This window comes from Cnephaeus nilssonii, assembly GCF_951640355.1.
Source record: "Cnephaeus nilssonii genome assembly, chromosome: 1".
NCBI classification, from domain to species: domain Eukaryota; kingdom Metazoa; phylum Chordata; class Mammalia; order Chiroptera; family Vespertilionidae; genus Cnephaeus; species Cnephaeus nilssonii.
Genome location: NC_137072.1, coordinates 85,225,952 through 85,246,772, shown reverse-complemented (window position 1 = coordinate 85,246,772; position 20,821 = coordinate 85,225,952). Strand labels below are relative to the sequence as shown.

At 44.7% G+C, this 20,821-nt stretch overlaps 2 protein-coding genes across 2 annotated transcripts; one reads left to right on the top strand and one right to left on the bottom strand.

Moving 5' to 3' along the window:
* The first annotated feature begins 4,214 nt into the window (after positions 1-4,214).
* On the top strand, positions 4,215-19,082 carry SRD5A3 (steroid 5 alpha-reductase 3). Its single transcript, XM_079769520.1, has 5 exons — positions 4,215-4,614; positions 10,507-10,649; positions 12,253-12,450; positions 15,848-15,982; positions 18,135-19,082. The coding sequence occupies exons 1-5, from the start codon at positions 4,394-4,396 to the stop codon at positions 18,392-18,394; spliced, it is 957 nt and encodes a 318-aa protein (XP_079625646.1). The 5' UTR covers positions 4,215-4,393; the 3' UTR covers positions 18,395-19,082.
* LOC307098599 (10 kDa heat shock protein, mitochondrial-like) lies at positions 16,920-17,861 on the bottom strand. Its single transcript, XM_079769530.1, has one exon. The coding sequence runs from the start codon at positions 17,628-17,630 to the stop codon at positions 17,334-17,336; it is 297 nt and encodes a 98-aa protein (XP_079625656.1). The 5' UTR covers positions 17,631-17,861; the 3' UTR covers positions 16,920-17,333.
* Positions 19,083-20,821: the final 1,739 nt, after the last annotated feature.

Here is a 20,821-nt window from a genome sequence, read left to right as displayed (position 1 = left end):
GTTAAATGGCCTTTTGTACTGCTCTCACCCAAGCAAAAAATAAATTTTCAAGGATGAAACAAAGAACACTAGCGCCACCTGGAGGCAAGAGTCTATCTGAAATGTAAGCTATGAATTGGAGAATGTTATTAGCACTGAAATGAGCTGCAGAGATGGTGTATAAGTGGTAGGTAGCACACATGTGGCTGCTGAGTATTTGAAATGTGGCTAGTCCAAATGGAGATGTGTGGCAAGTGTAAAACAGACCAGATTTCAAAGGCCTAATATGAAAAAATAATGTAAAATATCTTATTCATAATTTTTACATTGACGACATATTAAAATAATATTTTTATTATGAGGTTACATAAAATATATTATCCCAATTATTTTTAACTTTTTATCTTGATCTTTTCAATGTGGCTTTTGGAAATTTAAAGTTACATACGCAGCTCATATTTCCTTCCTATTGGGCAATGCTGATCTCGCCCTTGTCACTCACAGCGTGGGCATGGACCAGCAGCCTGGGTTGCATTCACCACCTGAGAGCTTGTTAGAAATGCAGAATCTCAGGCCCCATCCCCAACCTACTGAATGGGAATCTGCATTTTAACAAAATCCCCAGGTGACTGATATATATATATTAAGTTTGAGATTTGCTGTGTCATCCAACCGCCTCATTTAACAAATCAATAAACTGAGGCCCAGAGTGGTAACTTGGCTTGTTCATGGTTATCTAGTTGGTTGCCCTAAAGACTGATTCCCCAGTGGTCTTGAAACTTCCACATACCCCACCCTCTACTGCAGACCCTTCCATCTCGTGGAGTAAAAATAAAACAGACTGCTGCTTCACTAGCACGGAAATAAAACATATTATTGTAAATAGATAAGAAAATAGTGGCCTCAGGGATACCTATAACAGAATTCTAGGGTATTCCTTAGCACTTGTGCAACCAAGTTACTCCACAAGAATGGAGACAACCTGTGCTTTCTAAACTATTCCTACAAATAACCTCCTTTGGTGGTTTTAAAAAAAAAAAACACACAAAAAAGGCAGGGTTTGATTCCTGGAATCAATAATGTGTCAATTGCTGAGTCAGTAAAAACAAGTTAGAGATTGATTCCTTCGGGATAAGTAAGAAGGTGAAAAGGAATTTCAGTTTTGTAACTCAGCTCCTTGTGGGTGGGTCTGATTCATTCTTTGCATGTCCAGCTCCTCACAATGTTTTTAGCACATAGAAGGCTTTGAATAAGTGTGTTGAATGCACAGATTAGTTTCCATAGATTAGGTTCTAAACCTCAGGAAATGTTCCCCCCTTTACATTGTGTGGTAACAATGTTAAGAAATTCAGAAGAAAAAAAAAGAAATTCAGGAAAACACTTAAGTATTTAACTATAGCTAAAATTAGTACTGCTTTAATGTTAAAATTTCTTTGGAATTAAGCACATTATTAAGAAAAAATTCAAATAGATACTAATTTTGCTCATGAAAATAAAATCCATCACATAGAAAGAGGAGGTTCCAAGTAAATTAATATTGACAAGTAATTCCAAGGAGCAGAGGTTGTTAAAATAGTTTCACTCATTTTTGTAAAGATTTTTACTAAGACAGGTTAAATCAAGCCTAATCAATTTCCAGTACACTGTACATATGGCCCAAATGTTTTATGTTTTCTCTCATAAAAAAATCACTTTTTTTGTGTGCCAACTGAAAAATGTAGATTTAACGTAGGAAATGAATTTCTGTGTTATACGAATTGAATATACTAAGTAGAATAGGAAGCACATTATTGGAATTATTTTAAATGATGTAAGTCATATAGGAAGGAAAGTTTAACTCCCACTCTCTTCCTTTCAATTGTCCTATTTCCTCATGTTTTATCCATTACTCATTTCAGGTTTTGTTATTAACCTAAATAAAATAATAGGACATCAATCCTGCTTGTCATATGTAATAATGAACAATGACTGTTGCACATAATTATTAGAATGGTAATAATAAAAATAACAGGCCAGAATATTAACTTATATATCATTAATTTGGCAATGACATTCTGTACTGCCTTACAACATTTCTTCTACTGATATCTTAAATAGATATGGAATGATTCACTCATTCAACAATATTTGTTGAGCACCTATATGCCAGGCACTGACAAAGGTACTAGAAAAACGATAACCAATAAACCAATCCCTGCCCTCCTGCCACATTCATTCTCATGGAAGAAACAAACAATAAACACATAAATGATGAAATATATGGTACATCCGGTTCTGATGAGTGATGCGGAGAATATTAAGGAAGGAAATGCAAAGGAAGGCAAGACTATTTGATATAGGGTGGTCTCTCTTAATTCTGAGTGGGAACCTGAAAAAAGGCAAGGGAGGAGGCCGTGCATATATCTGGGAGAGGCTGCCTGGTCAAATGGAACGAAAGTACTCAGGCCCTCAGGCAGGGGCATGCTTAGCAGGTTGAAGAACACCACGGAGGCCAGTGTGCATGTGGAGAGAGGAGTGAACACAGGCAAGAGCAGGAGATGAAGTCTGAGAGGTAGAGGGGCCAGACCAGATAGGACCATGTGCAACTTCGAATGGGCCTTTCAGTACAAGGAAAAGCCACTAGAGGGTTTAGCAGAGATGTGTAGGGACCAAGGCAGAAGCAGGAGTTAGAAGGTTATTATAATAACCAAGGCAGGTCATGGTGACTTAGTCCAGGATGATAGGTTGGAGATAATGAAATGGTATCAAATTTAGACATATTTTGAAGGTAAAACTAGCAGGATTTGCAGGTGGGTGAGAAGCAGTGTCTGGGAAGACTTTGAGTTTTTTGAGCAATGGAGATATCAGTTCCTGGGGAAACTGAGACATGAGTAGATTTGGTTGAAGGGAGGAGCAAGAGAGGAAAGATCTGAGATTTCTTTTAGAGATGAATTTAAGATGGCTTTAAAGTATTCATTCTTGAAAAATTAGATAGACTAGGACAAGTTCAAGGGAAAGGTTGAGGTTGGCATCCTTATTTCAGTCCTTGATACATGAGATCACCAGAGAAGTGAGTGGAAATGGAGCCAAAAGGAGTTCAGGACACAACACTGAAAGCAGCTGACTGTGGTTTAACTGTTCAGATGCTTAGCGTTGTCATCCCCCAACCAAAACGTTAGTTCTCTGAGGCCATCCAACCCAGTCTATATAGTCCTCACTATACACTTTGCCAATGGTGGGTGTTCAATAAATATTTGGTAAATTAGTGAATAGAGACATTACTTTAGTGCCAAGCCATGTTTGGAGGGATTACCAAGGTAAAGAAAAAGCATGGAATGGCCATATCTGACACCTTTTCCAGTCCCCATCACTCACTCCTCCCTCTGGGAGAGAGAATGACTCACCTGCTCGATGAATTTGGGAAACAAAACTGAGACTGGGCGGCTCAGCAGATTCTGGGCTCTAGCTTTTCCCAGAGGATAGGTCTGAAGTTCTAAGTAAGACTGCCATTTGGGCACTAGGAGAGGAAGAGGGGAGTATAAATTATCCCCCTTCAGACCTCAGTGTGTTGTTATATTGTCTCTTATGACTGCTTTCTTATACTTGTACTGTTTTCAAGGTTCATCCATATTGCAGCATGCATCAGTCCTCCATTCCCTCTTATGGCCAAATATTTTCCATTGTGAGGATATACCACATTTTGATTATAGACATTTGGATTGTATCCACCTCTGGCTATTATGAATAATGCTGCTATAAACATCCATGGTCAAGCTTTTCTATGGACATATGTTTTCAACTCTTGTGGTTATATACCTGGGAGTGAAATTATTAAATGGTACCGGTAGGTTTAACTTTCTGAGGAAATTCCTATTTTTCAAGATGGATGCTCCATTTTATATTCCAACCAGAGATATATGAAGGTTCTGATTACTCCACAACACTTGTTATTGACTATAGCCATCCTGCTGGCTGTGAAGTTGTATCTCGTTGAAGTATAGATTTTTATTTTTCGGATGGGTAATGTTTGAGACTTTTTGATGTGTCTATGGACCATTTGTATCTCTTTCTTTATTCCTTCCACACAGACTGGCGTAGGTCCTATTTCAATTGTACTGGATTGTTTCTGTGTTTTCCACTGAAAATAAAGCGGCGGCGAAGACTTGCAGGCACGTGGCCTAGTTAGTTTCGCTTACTCGGATCGTATTCTGGCGTGGCATTTGGGCATCCCCGAGTCAGAGGAGAGACAAATCCCGGGCTCCCTCGCGGCGGCGCAGGCAAGTCCCCGGAGGGTCAAAGCGCGTCCCCGCCTCGCGCCGCGTCACCGAAGTCCCGCCCGCCCGCCCGCCCGCCCGAGACCCGCGCGCGGCGCGCGAGGGGCCGGTCCCGCGCCCGCTGGAGCCGGGGGCCCTGGGAGCGCGGAAGCGGCCCGGCCATGGCTCCCTGGGCTGGGGCGGCGCTCTGGATGCTGAACCCCCTTCGCGTGGTGTGGCTCACGCTGGCCGCCGCTTTCCTGCTGACCCTGCTGCTGCAGCTCGTGCCGCCTCGCCTGCTCCCCAGCTGCGCGCTCTTCCAGGACCTGATCCGCTACGGGAAAACCAAAGCGGGGGCGCCGCCACGCCCGGCCCTCTGCCGGCGCTTTGATGTCCCCAAGAGGTAACGGCGCCCCGGGCCTGAGTCCGGGTGGGGGGGCCGAGGCGCGATCCCGGGGCGCCCGGCTCGCGCAGCCGGCAGGGGGCAGCAGAGGCGGGCGCGGGGCGGCGCGGCCGGCCCCGGCTGGTTCTCCCACGCGGCGCCTTCGCCGGGTCTCCCCGCTGGCGCGCGTCCGCTTCGGGGCCCCGGGGGCGAAACGTCCCGAACGTCCGCCGACGCCGGAGAGCTGAGCCACGTACACTCTCAGGGGCGCAGCAACGTGAACCGGTGACCGCACGGAGACCTTCCCTTGGGAGAAACGGCAACGCTTCTGCATTTAGGCCTGGCCACCGAGCGGCAAAGGAAAGTCTCCTTTGTCTCCAGATTCCCCCCTTCCCGCTCCCCTGCACTCACTCTAGGGGCTTACAGTCTGCTTGGGGTCCCCAGAACTCACCCAAAATGAAGGCAGGCCCTTTCTTTGCGCCTCTGTTTCCATTTTCTCCCCTGTCCTCGACCCTGGTAGCCTGGAGGAAGGGCGAGATGCTGGTCCCCACGCTTGGCGCCACCTGCTTCGGCTGCACCGACCCTCCTAACCCGCACCTGGGCAGGCGCCCCTGGAGACCATTGTCTGTGAGGGTACATGTTAGGCAAGCCCGATCCCGAAGCTCCGTTTGGCTTTTAATAGGTTTCCTAACCAAAAATCAATGAAAGATTACAGGGTTAGGACTTAAATAGAATTCTTTCAGAAATTTCAAGAGTTATTATACTTTGATTTTTTTGGCTTGGGGTTTGTTTTTCTTTTTACTTTGAATTCAGGACATAGCTGGTAAGAGTCAGCCAAACATTTCTAGATGGTAGAGATGTAGAAGTTTTTATATTACATTAAAAATATTGGAGACCTCAAAACATTATTTTCATCACTGCAAGGATACTGTAGTTATTTCCCACTAGATCTTGTTATTTGTTACGTTAGTTAAGAAACACAATTATTGCTATATCAAAGACTTGTCTATTAGTAGTTGTGTTACCTATGTTTCCGTACATTTGGTTTCCTTTGTAACCCCCACGTATTTTATGCTTGTCATAACATTTTGAAAGGGGGCCTAGAGCCTTCATCATACTGCCAAAGGAGCCAGTTCATGGAAGAAAAATGTTAAGAACCCCTGCTCTAGACTACACTTTCCGTGTGTTAAATTTGTCTTGTCTGTAACCATATCCCTGATTCAATGCCTGAGAAATAATAAAGTCCTTGATCAATATCTTTTGAAAGATTTTTTTAAAAAAGGTTTTAGGTTGAATCGGATTATTAGTTAACTTGGGTGCTTGCTCTGAGAGTTACTTTAGATGAGAGAGATTTCTTCTCTTTCCTTCATTTTTGACTAGTGTTTATAGAGAACTACTGTAGGCCAGGAGCTATTGTAGGCTCCTTGGAGCTTTTGTTCTTGTAAGACATACAGTAAATATGTAAACAAATCTTGTAAAACAAGCAAAATAATTTCAGGTGTTAATGCTAGTAAGTGCTTCACAGGAATCCAGCAGGGTTACTTGATCCAGAGCTGGACTGGTGGGGGCGGCGGCGACAAGGAGGGGTGGGGCAGGAGATGAGTTCACTGCTCAACAGAGCCTTACAGGCCTCCACGGAGATTAGCTTTTATGCGGAGTGTACGGAAAGCTGGAAAGCCGCTTATGGCTTTAGGGTGAGGAAGGGAGCATGGCATTGTGTGCTTCATGTTTGTTTTTTCTTAATCCCTTCACCTTTCTCACCCAGTCCCCTAAACCCCCTCCCCTCTGACAGCTGTCAGTCTGTTCTATGTCTCTATGAGTCTGTTTCTATTTTGTTAGTATATTTTGTTCATTAGATTCCACACATGAGTGAAATCATATGGTACTGTGCTTGTCTTTCTCTGACTGGCTTATTTCACTAGCATAATATTCTCCAAGTCCATCCATGCTATCGCAAAAGGTTAAGATTTCCTTCTTTTCTACCGCTCGGTAGTAAATATTCCATTGTGTAAATGTACCACAGTTTTTTTATCCACTCATCTACTGATGGAAACTTGGGCTGCTTCCATGTCTTGTTTCTTGTAAATAACGCTGCTACGAACATCGGGGTACAGATATTCTTTAGAATTAGTGTTTCCAGTTTCTTCAGACATATTCCCAGAAGTGATTTATGTTTTGAAAGGATGACTAGCTGTTGTGTGGAAAAGACTGCATAAGAGGGTATTACGGAGTCCAGTCAAGAGGTGGTATATGGATTGGAGTGTTAGCATAATAGCACTTGCTTGTCATGTACGTGGAGATGACATTAAAGCACTTAGCCCAGGGCCAGGGCCTTAGCCAGAGGAACATTAGTTTCCTTTCTTAGTCAATCCCTTAACCCCTCTCTGGGCCTGGCCTCAGTGCTGGCAGTCAGCAAATGTGTATTAAGTCAGATCATGCCTCCTAGCCCAAAACCATTCAATGGCTTCCAACTCACAGGACGAGCCCAAGACCCTTGTCCCCACCACCTCACTGACTTTGTTTCTTGTAGTCTCTCCCCTCTCCTCGCGCCCCCCCTCTCCCCCGCGTGGCTCCAGTCCAGTTTTATGGGCCTCTCTGCTAGTCCTCTCTCCACCTCAGGGCCTTTGCTCTAACTGGGAAGCTTTGCCCCCAAATAGCGACATAGTTTATGCTCTCACTTCCTATAATTCTGCTCAAATACCTTTTCAATGAGGTGTGCCCTGCCAGTCCTGTTTAAACGTATATTCTATCATCCTGGCATCCCTTCTTCTCTTCCCGGCTTTAGTCTGTTCAGTAATAATTACCGCCTACTGACATGCTGTAAAATTTACTTTGTGTGAGAGTATAAGCTCCATAGAGGCAGGAATTGTTGTCTCTTGTGTTCATTGTTGTATCCCCAGAGCCTAGAGCAGCCCCTGGCTTATAATGAGCACGAAAATAGGTGCTAAATCAAAGGAGTGCTTGCTCAGTGTTAAGCCCTGGGTTTACCATACGGATCCATGTTCCCAAGGGCTAGGAAAACAGTGCTTCCGTTAAGCAAAGTGCCAAGGGAGGAAAAAGAGGCTAGAGCTGGGTCTTTTACTAGTGAAAAAGCAAGACATATAACCTTATCAGAAGTAGAACATGTTTTCTCTAGAGGGAAATCAGGCAAGCAAAACAAGCACTGGCGTGTACAAGATGCAGGAGTAAGAACAAGAGGCTGCCTGTGCATCGGGAACACCATGGCATAAGTAGGGCACAGCAAGATGTGGCTTAGCAGCTTACACCAAACATGCTCGAGGGATTGGTTGGCTTTCGACGAGGTTTGGATGGGTACGTGTAACGCAGGGCCAGGAGAGCGGGCTCAGGCTGGTCGGAACGGCATGAATAGGAGTACAGCCGTGTGACTTCAACTCCAGTCATCAGGGCTGAGTCTGAGCAAACACTGCCGCTCGCTGTGTGACTGTGGCTAAGGACCTTAACCTTCCTGAGCCGTCGTTTTCTCATCAGCCACATAAACTGTATGGGATTGTTGTGAGGATGAAGTGAAATCATCGTAACGCGTGTCCCCCAGGCTAGACTATTCTCTGCCTGGTTTCCAGCGGGACGTGCTTTTGTTTTGTTTTCTAAACTTAAAGAATCGTGAAATGAATGAGTCGTGCTCTTTCTTATATGGTAAAATGTACATGACATCAATATTTTCCGTTTTAATCCTTGTTGAGAGTATGCCTTAGTGGCTTTAAATACATTCACATGTTTGTGCAACCATCACCGCTATCCGTTTCCACAACTTTTCTGTCAGCCAGAGGGATTTTTAAAAACATAAATTACTACTTCAGGTCACTCTACTCAAATTCGCCCTCCCCCTCCTCACACACACACACTCTTAATGAAAGTCAGGGTCCTTACAAGACCCTGTAGCATGCGTGCCCTCCCCCTCACCGCCTAGCCCTCTCCACACAGGTGTCCTTCACTGCTCCTCGGGGCCTAGATGGTTGTCATTTCCGCTGCCTAGAAATTTCTTCCCCCTCAAATTCACAAGGGTTACTCATTCTAGCCAAATGCCACTTTGAGAGAGGCCATCCCTGACCACCTGTCCAGGATGACCTCCCCTCGGTGCCATCGCCCGGCATTACCCGGATGTCCACAGGCTCATGTGTGGACTGACCACTGAAAGGTAAACTTCATCAAGGCAGGGACCTGGTCTGATCGCTCCCTGCTGCGTCCCCAGCTCCAGCAACGGTACCTGGCATGTTTTAAGTGCTCGGTAAATATTTGTGAAAAAATGAAATAGGTAAAGCGGCTCTTCAGGAGCTGATCCCTCACCTTCAGGTGCTGCTGCCATCTGCTCTGCTCCTGCCTCAGACCAGACCTGGGCTCACTTCTAGGAAGTGTGTCTTTTTTTTTTTTTTTTTTTAATTTTTAGAGAGAGAGAGATAAAGAGAGGAAAACATCGATGTACTGTTCCACTCATTTATGCATTCATTGGTTGCTTCTTTTATGTGCCCTGATTAGAGATTGAACCTGCAACCTTGAGGTATTAGGACGATGACTAGGAAGTGTGTCTTAAGGAAAACACGGGAAAGCAACCAAAGGCCAGTGGCCTGCAGGGTGGAGGGGGTTGTGAAATTAACACTGATGCATGAACATTTGAAGAAACTAAGCTCATGAGCCTGGAGAAGACCCGAATTAGGAATAGGACGGCTCAGAGAGGGCAGATCCAGTGATATAGAATCTGTAAACAGTAGTTGGGAGAATTAAGAGGGTTACTGTGGAATGATCGTATTAGGTCATTGTTCGTCAGACGGGGTCGTGGGCATGGTCTGGGTGCACTGTGAGTTCTGGTGCACAGAATATTCTGGATCATCTGGAAGAGGAGTCCCTGGGTTTATATTTAACCCTCCTGACTCCTGGTCATCTTACTTTGGCACAGTCTAATGAGACAAGAGGGAAGGGGGCTTACTATATACATGAGGCACTGAAAACCAGGGAAGGCCAAATGACCTCCAGGCACCTTGCAAAGTCAGAATGATTCTGAATTGGTTTGGATAGAGGAAAATAGTAAGTGTATCGCCAAAGAAACCGTTAGCGCCTTGTGCCATATTAGGTGATTTCATTTCGGCAAACCAGCATCATCTTTCACATCCAATTAACATTGCTAATTGCAATTTTTATTGGTTTTGTGGTTTTATTTGTATTTCCTGTGTAACTGTGTTGAGTGCAAAATAAGCGCTGTAGTTATAGGAGAGCTGTAACCCTCAGGAGTTGATACCTAGTTTTATGAGTTAATATTTGTCATCGAAGTACTTTAGGTCAGCACAATTTAGAAGACTGAATCGGAAGACCCCTAAGGTTTCTCACAGCCCTGAGCGCCTGTAGTTGTGTAAATCTTGTGTAACAGTTGTATGGCTAGGGCAGTAACACTGCTCCAGATTTAGAAATCTCACAGATTTGGCCTGCATTTAGCACAGTCCCGGTTCTCTCTGCCAGGGCCTGGGACCCACTAGTTTGGAACTTGAGCCCAATCCCGTTACCCAGAGGCAAGAGTGCTTACTAACTGAACCTCAGCCTAAGCTTAACAGCGTCAATCATATTCTTGTTAACCTCAGGAGGCCTCTTTTTTCCTATGAGTTAACCAGTCCCATCCTTTGAAAGAAGTTTTGAGATCTGAACACCTGTAGGATTCAGGTTCTATTAAAAAGAGTAACTAGACTCTGAGGATGGGGGGAAAGAAGAGAAGGACACTAAAAAATAGTCTTACCGATGGACACAGACACGGGTGGTGGGGGCTTGTCCGGGGTGGGAATGGCTGGGGGGGGGCATCAATGGGGGAAAAGGAGACATGTAAAACTTTAGACAATAAAAATAAATAGTCTTTCTGCGTAATAAAGGGGCTCTGTCCTGACAATTGCCTAACTTGTGTTCCCTCTGCAGGTACTTTTCTCACTTCTATGTCATCTCAGTGCTGTGGAACGGCTTCCTGCTTTGGTGCCTTACTCAATGCCTGTTCCTGGGAGCGCCTTTTCCAGACTGGCTGTACACTTTACTCAGAATCCTTGGAGCTGTGCAGTTCCGAGGTAATCACAACCATTGCATCCTGTTCCTACCTTTCCTGCCTGCGGGAAGCTGTTCTTGGTATTTCACAGCCACTGAGAGCAAAAAGAGTTCTGCCTCCTTCATACATACCCATCCCCGTGGGGATGCCCCCCGAGTCTTTCATTGAGATCTTGGCAGAGCTGAGAGTTAGCTCTTCATCCCTGACTCCACAGCCATTGCTGGCTGCTCTCCCTCTGATGCTGTTTGTCCTGTTGGTAAATTTACATAGACGTCTTTAGACTTAGGAGAAAAGCTTTTAGGATTCCCTTGTGCTTGCCTGGAAACGTTTATCATTTATACCGTCCAAACAAAACCATGTCTCGGAACTCCAGAAACGTGCTAGAAAATTACTTTTTGATCACCGGTTACAAATGTTATAGCATACGGCTTTGGTTTCCTGATAAAATTGACTGTACATAGTTATTGACCAAATGATTACAAAAACAGACACTAAATTTGCCTCAGATAGAGAACAATTTTCAAATAAAGAGTTGAAGGTGAGAACAAAGTGGCGTCCGTGAACGTCAGGCCGAGGGGGAGGGGCAGCATTGGAAACATTGTTCTGGTGCCGTCTCTGCTCAGCAGCCATGCCACTGGCTCCCCAGGAACAATCCCTTTCTGTGTAACCAGAGGAACTTGTCAGAAGGAAAAGCACATGCAGATCCTATTTGGGAGGGGAGCATACCTCACTGAATCCCGCTTCACACATTCAAACTCATCTCCTTATTTTGTTTTGTTTTTCTGGTGATATTTTTAAAACATACTTTTATTGATTTCAGAGAGGAAGGGAGAGGGAGAGATAGAAACATCAATGATGATAAAGAATCATTGATCCGCTGCTTCCTACACACCCCCAACTGGGGATCGAGCCCTCAACTTGGACACGTGCTCTGACCAGGAATCAAACCGTGACCTCCTGGTTCATAGGTTGACACTCAACCACTGAGCCACACCGGCTGGGTTTATGTCATTTTTAAAACCAGCATTTCTTCTGACTTCTTTTGGGGTAGAGGAGTGAAAGGCAGGTAGGAAGATAGATCTCAGGGACGATGGTCTCCTAAAAGTATAATTTCTTTTTTTTTAATATGGAAAGGAATGCGTAATGCTTCCTGTCTCAGTTCCTGTCCTCCTTTCTGCCTCTGCGGGTGCCTGGGTCTCTCGTCTCCCCGAACCCCAGGGATCCCACCAGGTGGGGTTGCTCAGAGGTCACCCAGGAACTCTTCCTATCTTCATTACTATTAGTGCCCGGCACCCGAGACCCGCAGACCCTGTTTCTGAGCATAGGCTCCTTCACGGTGAGGTCCGTGCCAGCTCAAAGGCTTTCACAGGATGAAGCTGAGTCAAGAGACCTGAGTTTGCCCAGCTCTGTCACTAGCTTACTGTGTAACCGTGAGCCAAATATTTTGACTTCACATGGCCCACTTCCCCACTGCTAAAAAAAAGAAGGGAAGTGTTAGCCTGGATGATTTCTAGGCCCTTTCCTAGCTCTGCTTTTGTGTAACACTATGTGTAACCGTAGGAAAATATAATACTGGATTAACTCTGCAAAGAGAAATGCTGAATGTGTCGCTTTCTGAATTGTAGGGGGTGAGCTGGCGCTGTCTGCATTCTTAGTACTAGTGTTTCTGTGGCTACACAGCTTGCGGAGACTCTTCGAGTGCCTCTATGTCAGCGTCTTTTCCAATGCTGTGATTCACATCGTGCAGTACTGCTTTGGACTCGTCTACTACGTCCTCGTCGGCCTAACTGTGCTGAGCCAAGTGCCGATGGACGGCAGGAATGGTGAGTGGTCCCTGGGCACTGTCACCTGAGTCACCGGGGGCCTGAGGTACTCTTCAGGCACCGTGGAGGTTTGAGAGCAGGAGACCTGCCCCATCCATAAGGTCTTCAGTAAGGACGGTAAAGGGCAAAGTCTTCAGGAGGGTCAGAAGAAATGGGGCGTGAGGTTTCCCTCAGTGGGCGTGAAGGCAGTGAACTCAGGTGGAGTAAGTCCGGGGAGAGCGGAGGAGCGTGGTCCAGAGATGAAGAGGGAGCAGGACCACCCACAAACAGGAGAAAGGGTCAGCAAAGACCGTTGCTTCCCCAGAGCCTCCGCCTCCCTGTTTGTGTGGGAAGGTAAGGGGTGAGGCTGGGGAAGGGGAAGTTGTGGCGCAGGATTTAACCATAGAAAACCAGAGGAGGAGCGGGTGGCCTGACTCAGGGTGGATAGCTGTGATGTGAAGAGGGAGCAGGGAGCCATTTTTTTGCCGTTGAGGTCTTGGGACTGTGCCATCACGCACAGCTTTTCTGTAAGCGAGGCCGCCGTGGGGCGAGGACAGAAGAGTGCTGTGGTAAATCAGAACTGCGTCTTAACAAGTCTGACCTCTTACTAACCAGGAAGAGGGAACCAAAACCATGACTTTTGTTTATGAGGAGGAAATGAAGCGGGTTTTATTTTGTGGGGAGGAGGTGAATATCTAACATATACGACTGTCATTTTTGTGAAAGCCATACGTGCTTACTATAAAGAATCAAGTTATTTGTGCTAACCTTGCAGCCCAGACACTGTAGGGTAGATCGCTCATGACTCTTGTCTCTCAGTCCAAGGCTTCATACATTCATCCTCATAAACTGAGACCAAGATCTAGACGTTTCCAATCCTCAGGGAGGGAGCTTTCTCCTCAGGTTTGATTTCAGTATCAGCGTGCCCCTCTCTCTTGCTGGAGTACAAGTCAAGGCCTCTATGGCTTGAGGAATGGTTTTCAAGTACATCTTATTGATGCTATTTCTCAATTCATGAGTTATTTATTGGCTTCAGCTCCTCAGCTAGCGTCTCTCCATCTAAGTCCTCTGAACTGAAGTATGTTCTTCCTCCCTGAGCTTTCTGTTGTGGGTATTCTTGTGCAGCCCAGTATCAAGGCTTGAGCTGTCATTCTTGGTGTACAGTATGGGTTTTTCACACCAAGGAACTTGCCTAAGGACTTTGGTAACTCACCAGCTCTCAGTCTCTTAGTTCCCATTGGCAGCACCTATCTCTTCTGGAGTTTTCTCTGCTGGCTGGGCCCCACCTTCTGCCCTCCTGTGTAACTGGTGAAGAAAAGGCAGCCTGGCACCCACAAAAAGCTTTCCTGATACTCCCTTCTGCAGCAGTGTTTTGTTTCATCTATTGTCCTTCATATGGGACAATATGGGGAGAACTGATTTCAGGAATTCATTGAGAGAGAATACACTGGGGCATTTGTCAGCTGCGGGGTCCAATAGAAATGGGCTTGGGGTTAAATGGACCTGAATCTGAACCTGGCTTATTTAACTTCTCTTAGCCTCGAAGCTTCATCTGTAATCAGGGATATTTACAGATTTCAGAGGGTTGGTGTGAAAGTGAAAAGAAAGAATATCTCTAAACTACCCAGATCTTCACACCTCCTTGTCTTCAAGTCTAGAGAATCTTCCCCCAGTCACTCTCCATCGCACAGCTCTATTTTCTTTTCTTCAGAGTACCATCTCTACCTGAAATTACCTGGGCTATTGATTTGTTTACTCGATTCTAGAGGCAGCTGCCACTGGAATGTGAATTTATGAGGACTGGGATCTTGCCTGATGTATTCACTGTTTTATGCCTCACATCTACAACAGATCCAGGCTCAATCAACACTCAATAAGTAACTAATAAATAAACGAATGATTAAATACTACACAGATAAGATGCTCAGTAAATATGAGCCTTCTACCTGCTTCCCCTTTCCTGCATGATCATTCCAGCTTACTCTTACAAATCTCTTTTCCCTCACAGGCAGTTTCTCTGCATTTAGAGTAGGTGACTGGGTAGAGATGTGAACTCCCAGACACTTGCTTCAATGTTTAATTCTGTAGTGACTTGTTCTTAAAGCCCTTTTGATTAAAAACTGAATTTTTCATATTTTGCTTACTTTTTACTTATAAAAAAAATAACGTTTTAGTTATATGGCTAAACCTAGTGAATATTAAGAGACTCTAAGTAGATTGTATATAGAGCAAGGTTTAAAAAGAAATCAGCTCTAACCGGTTTGGCTCAGTGGATAGAGCGTCAGCCTGCGGACTCAAGGGTCCCAGGTTTGATTCCGGTCAAGGGCATGCACCTTGGTTGCAGGCACATACTCAGTAGGGAGTGTGCAGGAGGCAGCTGATCCATGTTTCTCTTTCGTCGATGTTTCTAACTCTTTATCCCTCTCCCTTCCTCCCTGTAAAAAAATCAATAAAACATATTTTAAAAAAAGAAATCAACACAGGTAGACTTTGGTGGGCTTTCATTAGTCATTAGCTGTCATCTCTGAGTCCTCCTTCCAGGTACCCACATGGAATAGCGTGATCCTTGCTTCTCTTACCTGAGTCAGCTTTGTAGGAGCTCCCTCTTGGCTCCAGAGCCTCGGGCGGGTTGGTCCCTGTTACCGTTGGACAACTTTGCTTCTTGAGCCAAGTCCCTGACTAGCCCGACTGCTTCCTGCTGATCATAGGGAAGTCCTTAATTTGTTTTTCTGCTGTCAGTACTTAAGAGATCTACATTCTTCTCTTCCACATAGCTGGAGAAGAAAGAAGAAGATAATGCTTCGAGTATTTCTTTTCCTAAAATGAAATCTCTCTGACTAGGTTCTGTCTAATCAGAAAGGGATGCTGTTTTGTTTTCCATCTTGGAGTTGACTTTTCTCCTCTTTGTGAGAAGCCCCCACCCTTAGCCTTCACTTGCAGTCGTTTTCTTGATTGACTGGAGCCCATCAAGTCAGCATTCTGCCTTCAGGGTCTCCCTAAGGGCTTAGGATAGTAGCTCCGGGAGAGGTTTCAGAAAGTGTCTTTCTGACAGTAGAATATAAGAAAGAAGGCATAAATCCAGGCTTAGAAATTAGCAGGGTTGTCTCACCACACGAGAATACATCACAAGAGTAGGAGATAGAGCTGAACTCTGTGCTTAAAGCATTTGAAGAAGGAACAAGAGAATGTATTGTTACGGAATTTCCTGCCAGGTGCCACTGAAGCTGCCCCTGGCTGAGGAACAAGTCTGCTTTGGTGTTCTTCCTCCTGTACTTGGGAAATTCTATCAGCATAATTTTATAGCCATGAGGAACAGAATAAGTGGATGAGTGTGTTCTGCTGACGGTGTGATTTTTCAATTCCCCGAGCCTGTGAAATTTTGCAGCGCTGGCTAATAACACAGTTCTTATTTCTGCAGTCTATGTGGTCGGGAAAAATCTCTTGATGCAAACTCGGTGGTTCCATATCCTCGGTATGATGATGTTCATCTGGTCATCGGTCCATCAGTATAAGTGCCACGTCATTCTCGGCAATCTCAGGAAAAATAAAGCCGGTAAGACATCTTTTCCATCCACTGCATGTGGATTTTAACACTCAGAAGTTAATTGTCCATGTACTTTCATCCTTTTCCTTCCTGCCCTAATTAGGTGACTAATGGATCAAATATTCATTTTTTGGTAAGACACCTCTCTGGGTCTTGATCTTCCCATCTGTGAAATGAGAGCATTAGACTGAGAGCTCTCTCTCTGGCCCCACTAGTCCTGGTATTTATGATTCTACTAGAGGGCCGGTGCATGAAATTCGTGCATGGCGGAGGAGGGAGGGGTGTCCCTCAGCCTGGCCTGCACCCTCTCGCAATCCTGGACCACTGCCTCCTAACTGCTCGCCTGTCTGCCTGCCTCATCGCCCCTAACCACTCTGCCTGCCTGCCTCATTGCCCCTAACCCCTCTGCCTGATCGCTCCTAACCACTCGCCTGCCTGCGTGATCACCCCTAACCACCTCTGCCTGTCTGCCTCATCGCCCTTAACCACTCACCTGTCTGCCTGATCGCTCCTAACTACTCTGCCTGCCTGCCTGATTGCCCCTAATCACTCTGCCTGCCTGCCTGATCACCCCTAACCACTCTGCCTGCCTGCCTGCCTGATCACCCCTAACCTCCTCTGCCTTGGAGCCCACTGTGGCGGCTTCATCCGGAAGGATGTCCAGATGGTCGTTTGGCTGTCTGGTCTAATTAACATATTATGCTTTTATTATTATAGATTCTGTGCCCACAATTTGGGGCCTGCACTGCATATATGTGTCTGACCAGTATGTGAGCACTAGTATGACCATGCTGAGTTAGTATCATTCCAGCCAAAAAACTTGACTTTTTTATTAGCTTGTGTTGACTTATCATAGGTACAGTTTTTATTAGGCTTTTTGAAGTATTAAAAATGGAATAGTATTATTCAGCATTTATTGAGTGCTTATTTTGTGCTGGGCCCTACTTGGAGTGTTTTACATATAGCTTCACAAATGCTCACTTGAGGTGGGTACAGTCTTATCTTCATTTTACAGATGAGGAAACTGAGGCACAGAGAGGTTAAGCCACTTATCTAAAGTCCCCATGGCCATCTCCTTGGGATTCCATAACATAACTTGGTGGCTAGTGGTAACATAGCCAGTAGGTGTAGAGCCAGGGTTTGGACTTGTGCAGTCTCACTCTGGAGTCTGAGCCCTTTTTTTTTTTTTTAATGTTTATGTCATTACAGTGACTCTAAATTTTAAGAGACACTGCATGCCATTACTTTGGATATCATTAGTTAATTATAAAAGAGATACAGAAGTTATTTACGTGATGAAATATTTCAGAACGTCGGTGAAATGGGCAGCTTCACATGATACCATTTCAGGTGATTTATTTCAGGCTATGTACTTTCCAAGAATGTCACCATCTCTAAATAAGAAATAATCCTTGTTGTTTAGAACTACCTTGGTGCCTCCCCATTCTGGAAGAACTTTATCTCCAACTTTGACACAAACTGGTCGAATCTCTCCACCCTTTCTTTTCGAACCTGCCACTACTGTTGCTTGCATTGCTTTTCCTTGAGATTTTTCTGGAAGCATAATGCCTCCTTTGGTTACAGTTTCTGCAGCACTCCTTGCAACTAATACTGGGTCAGAGCGGGGAAGAAACTCTCTGAATGCCTGGCCCGCCATGACTCCTGCTGCAGCAGTTCATACTCTGTGCAGGGCCCCAAGGAGACACCTACAGTCCGGCCCCCTGGACACTGAACTTGGGTAAAGGCTGCCCAGGTGCAGGCACGCGCCCCCACCACCAACTCCTCCCCGTGAGAGGAAGTCAGCGACCACAGCTTCAGAGGGCTCTGCACAGGCTACTGACATGACGACTGGCAGGCAGAAGAGAAGAGGATCTTCCTCTAGGCTTTTTGGAGTCTGAGCTCTTAATTTCCAGCTTGGAGGATTGTTGGCCTAACAGGTTCTCCTGTGCTTATTTACAGTTGAGAGTGTGACCTGAGCATGTGGCTTTAATACATAGTAGATTGACAATGGAAGTGTGACAGGAGGGTGGTTTGCACGCAGGTCTGTCATACTCTTTTCTAATAGGAGTTTTTGTAAATGATTTGTGGGGGTGGTGGGGGGTGATATGGTAAAACTTTTCACGGCTTCAGACATTCAGGAAGTTTTCTTTTTTCATTTCAGGAGTGATCATTCACTGTAACCACCGGATCCCCTTTGGAGACTGGTTTGAATATGTTTCTTCCCCGAACTACTTAGCAGAGCTGATGATCTACGTCTCCATGGCCGTCACCTTGGGATTCCATAACATAACTTGGTGGCTAGTGGTAACATATGTCTTCTTCAGCCAGGCTCTGGCTGCTTTCCTCAGCCACAAGTTTTACAAAAGCAAATTTGCCTCCTACCCGAAGCATAGGAAAGCTTTCCTGCCATTTCTGTTTTGAGTTAACCTCAGTCATGAAGAATGCAGGCCAGGTGACTGGTTCAATTCCTAAGGACAAGGACGTCTAGAGACCAAAGTGCAGTTTCGGCAGAACTGTTAGAAACTCTGTTTTTATACCCAGAGTCTTCACCGAATGAGCAAAGCAATATCCGTCAAGAAAATGAAACTTCAAAGAACTGCTTCTGGCAGACCCGGGAGTGCTGAGATGCTTTATAAAACCAACCAACTGCTAAAAACTGGATGAGGCTGCTTCAAAGCAAACTAACCCAGAATGTGCACACAGCTCCAAATATGCACCTACATCCACAGAGAAAGAGATGAGGTCATCTGTGGCTTTGTCAGGGACAAATTAACTGGACATCATAATAAGTAATACAGTAAGTGCTCAGTGACTCCTTGTGGCATCTTAATAAAAGCGGAATAGCTTTTTAAAATAACAACAATGTACAATTCCACACCAAAAGATTCCGGGAACAATGAGTCCATTGTAGTTAATTTATACTTTCACATATTACCACAGAGATTGCCAGTATGGAATCATCACTAGTCATTTCCACTCCTCTCCTCCTCAAATCATAGCCCAACAGAAAGTCTGAAACCTCTCTTATTGAATACTTTTTGACATCCCTTTCAGGAGAATACCTTAAAAATGAAAGCATCTGAAAATAAAGTATTTTTGTATTCATGCATCAGAAGCCTTGAATGAAATTGAGTTACACTTCGGATTAGATAGTGCTGTAGCCTCATTCATATGTAGTTATTCAAATTGGATTAATGTCTGCCTGCGTTTATTTAAACTAATAGAATGAATCTGAAGCTATTGAGGATTAAAGTTGACACTTAAAATAGCTTATGTTAAAATACCCACGGTTAAATCAAAGGGAAATAAATGCATTATGTGAAAGAAAAACAAACATGAAAAATAATGCTGAGTGATGCAGCAAAATTTCACATTCATGCAACATAAGATTTACTGGCTTATTGACTGAGGTATTAACTTTATGCCTATTGTGTAGATGTAATATTTTGGTCTACTCGGTACTAAAATTTTGCACTAATATACTAGTATACCTTGCTATGGAAGAAAGAACCTAATTAGGAATCAGGCACATTCCTAACATAGTCTACATATTTCCTCCCCTTACTTACCCCTCAAGTAGAAGACCAAAGCTGTTAAACTGAGATTCTTTTTACTAAATTTTAATATATGCATGTCAAAGCATATTCTAAAGTTCTTACAATAATTCTGCTGTATATTTTTCCTCCCATCATTCAAATACCACTTCAATTAGTTGCTCAGTCTATTCGAATAAATGGCATATTTATTTATTACTTAGATTTGCCATCTTCAGGACCAGGACTCAGGAACCAAACTTTCTACATTGGAAATGTAAAGCATGTTGTAGTTTGGCCTTAACGTCCACACCAATGGCATGAATAATTTTTTAACAGCAAATTACTTGGGAGGAAATGTATTTTGATTTAGCATGCCATATTACACTAGGTCAGAATAGAATTTGGCCAAGGATCTGGAATTTCTCTGTACTTTTAACTAAAGTAATGAGCATCCCTGTGAAGAACCATTCTCGGGGCCTTGACTAAGTGTCCCCAGTCCCTGCTATCCTTGCTGTCCCTTGTACACCCTTTCATGCCCCTTACTTTACTTTTCCCTTTCTTGCTCAAACATTGCATTTCTGTGTGAAGACAAAAGAGGAAGTCATAATGTCCTCAGAGGGGTTCAAAACAAAGTAGCGTGGTCTTTGACAAAAGCTTAGCCACGGAGAATGATTGAGAATGGTGCGGCACTTGCAAGATCACAATCAGCACTGCTTTTTGTGTCAGTGAAAATTGTCCCTGTGCCTAAAGGGAGAGCACCAGAGAGCAGCAAATTCATCACTCAGAGAATCCAGAAATCTTTTAGGGGTGGGGACTCTTGATTTTCCTGCAAGCTTAGTTGAACAACCTCATTTCATTCTCTACTACTATTAAATTAGGGGGAAATGATACTGAACTACCTCATAACAGCATTCCCTGGGTTAACTACTGCCTATAAAAAGTGTGCAGAAAATAGCCTTTGTTAAGTCTCCAAGTTGTAGCTCATCCCCTATGCTAACACTTGCTTTCAGCAAGTAGGGATGATTTTATATCCACAAGACTGTTCCGTATAACTAGAGGCCCGGTACACGAAATTCATGCATGGTGTTGGGGGAGGGGGGGTTGTCCCTCAGCCCAGCCTGCACCCTCTCCAATCTGGGATCCCTCTCACAATCTGGGACTGCTGGCTCCTAACCGCTCCTCTGCCAGCCTGATTTATGCCTGGTCACTCCCCTGCCAGCCCGGTCGCCCCCAACTGCCCTCCCCTACTGGCCTATTCACCCCCAACTGCCCTCCCCTGCCAGCCATCTTGTGGTGGCCATCTTGTGATGAT

Excerpts from the sequence above, each read along its gene's own strand:
- LOC307098599 (XM_079769530.1), bottom strand. The coding sequence starts at position 17,630 with ATGGCGGGCCAGGCATTCAGAGAGTTTCTTCCCCGCTCTGACCCAGTA.
- SRD5A3 (XM_079769520.1), top strand. The coding sequence starts at position 4,394 with ATGGCTCCCTGGGCTGGGGCGGCGCTCTGGATGCTGAACCCCCTTCGC. Across the intron at positions 4,615-10,506 it reads CGCTTTGATGTCCCCAAGAG|GTACTTTTCTCACTTCTATG; the intron begins GTAACGGCGCCC and ends TTCCCTCTGCAG. Across the intron at positions 15,983-18,134 it reads TCTCAGGAAAAATAAAGCCG|GAGTGATCATTCACTGTAAC; the intron begins GTAAGACATCTT and ends TTTTCATTTCAG.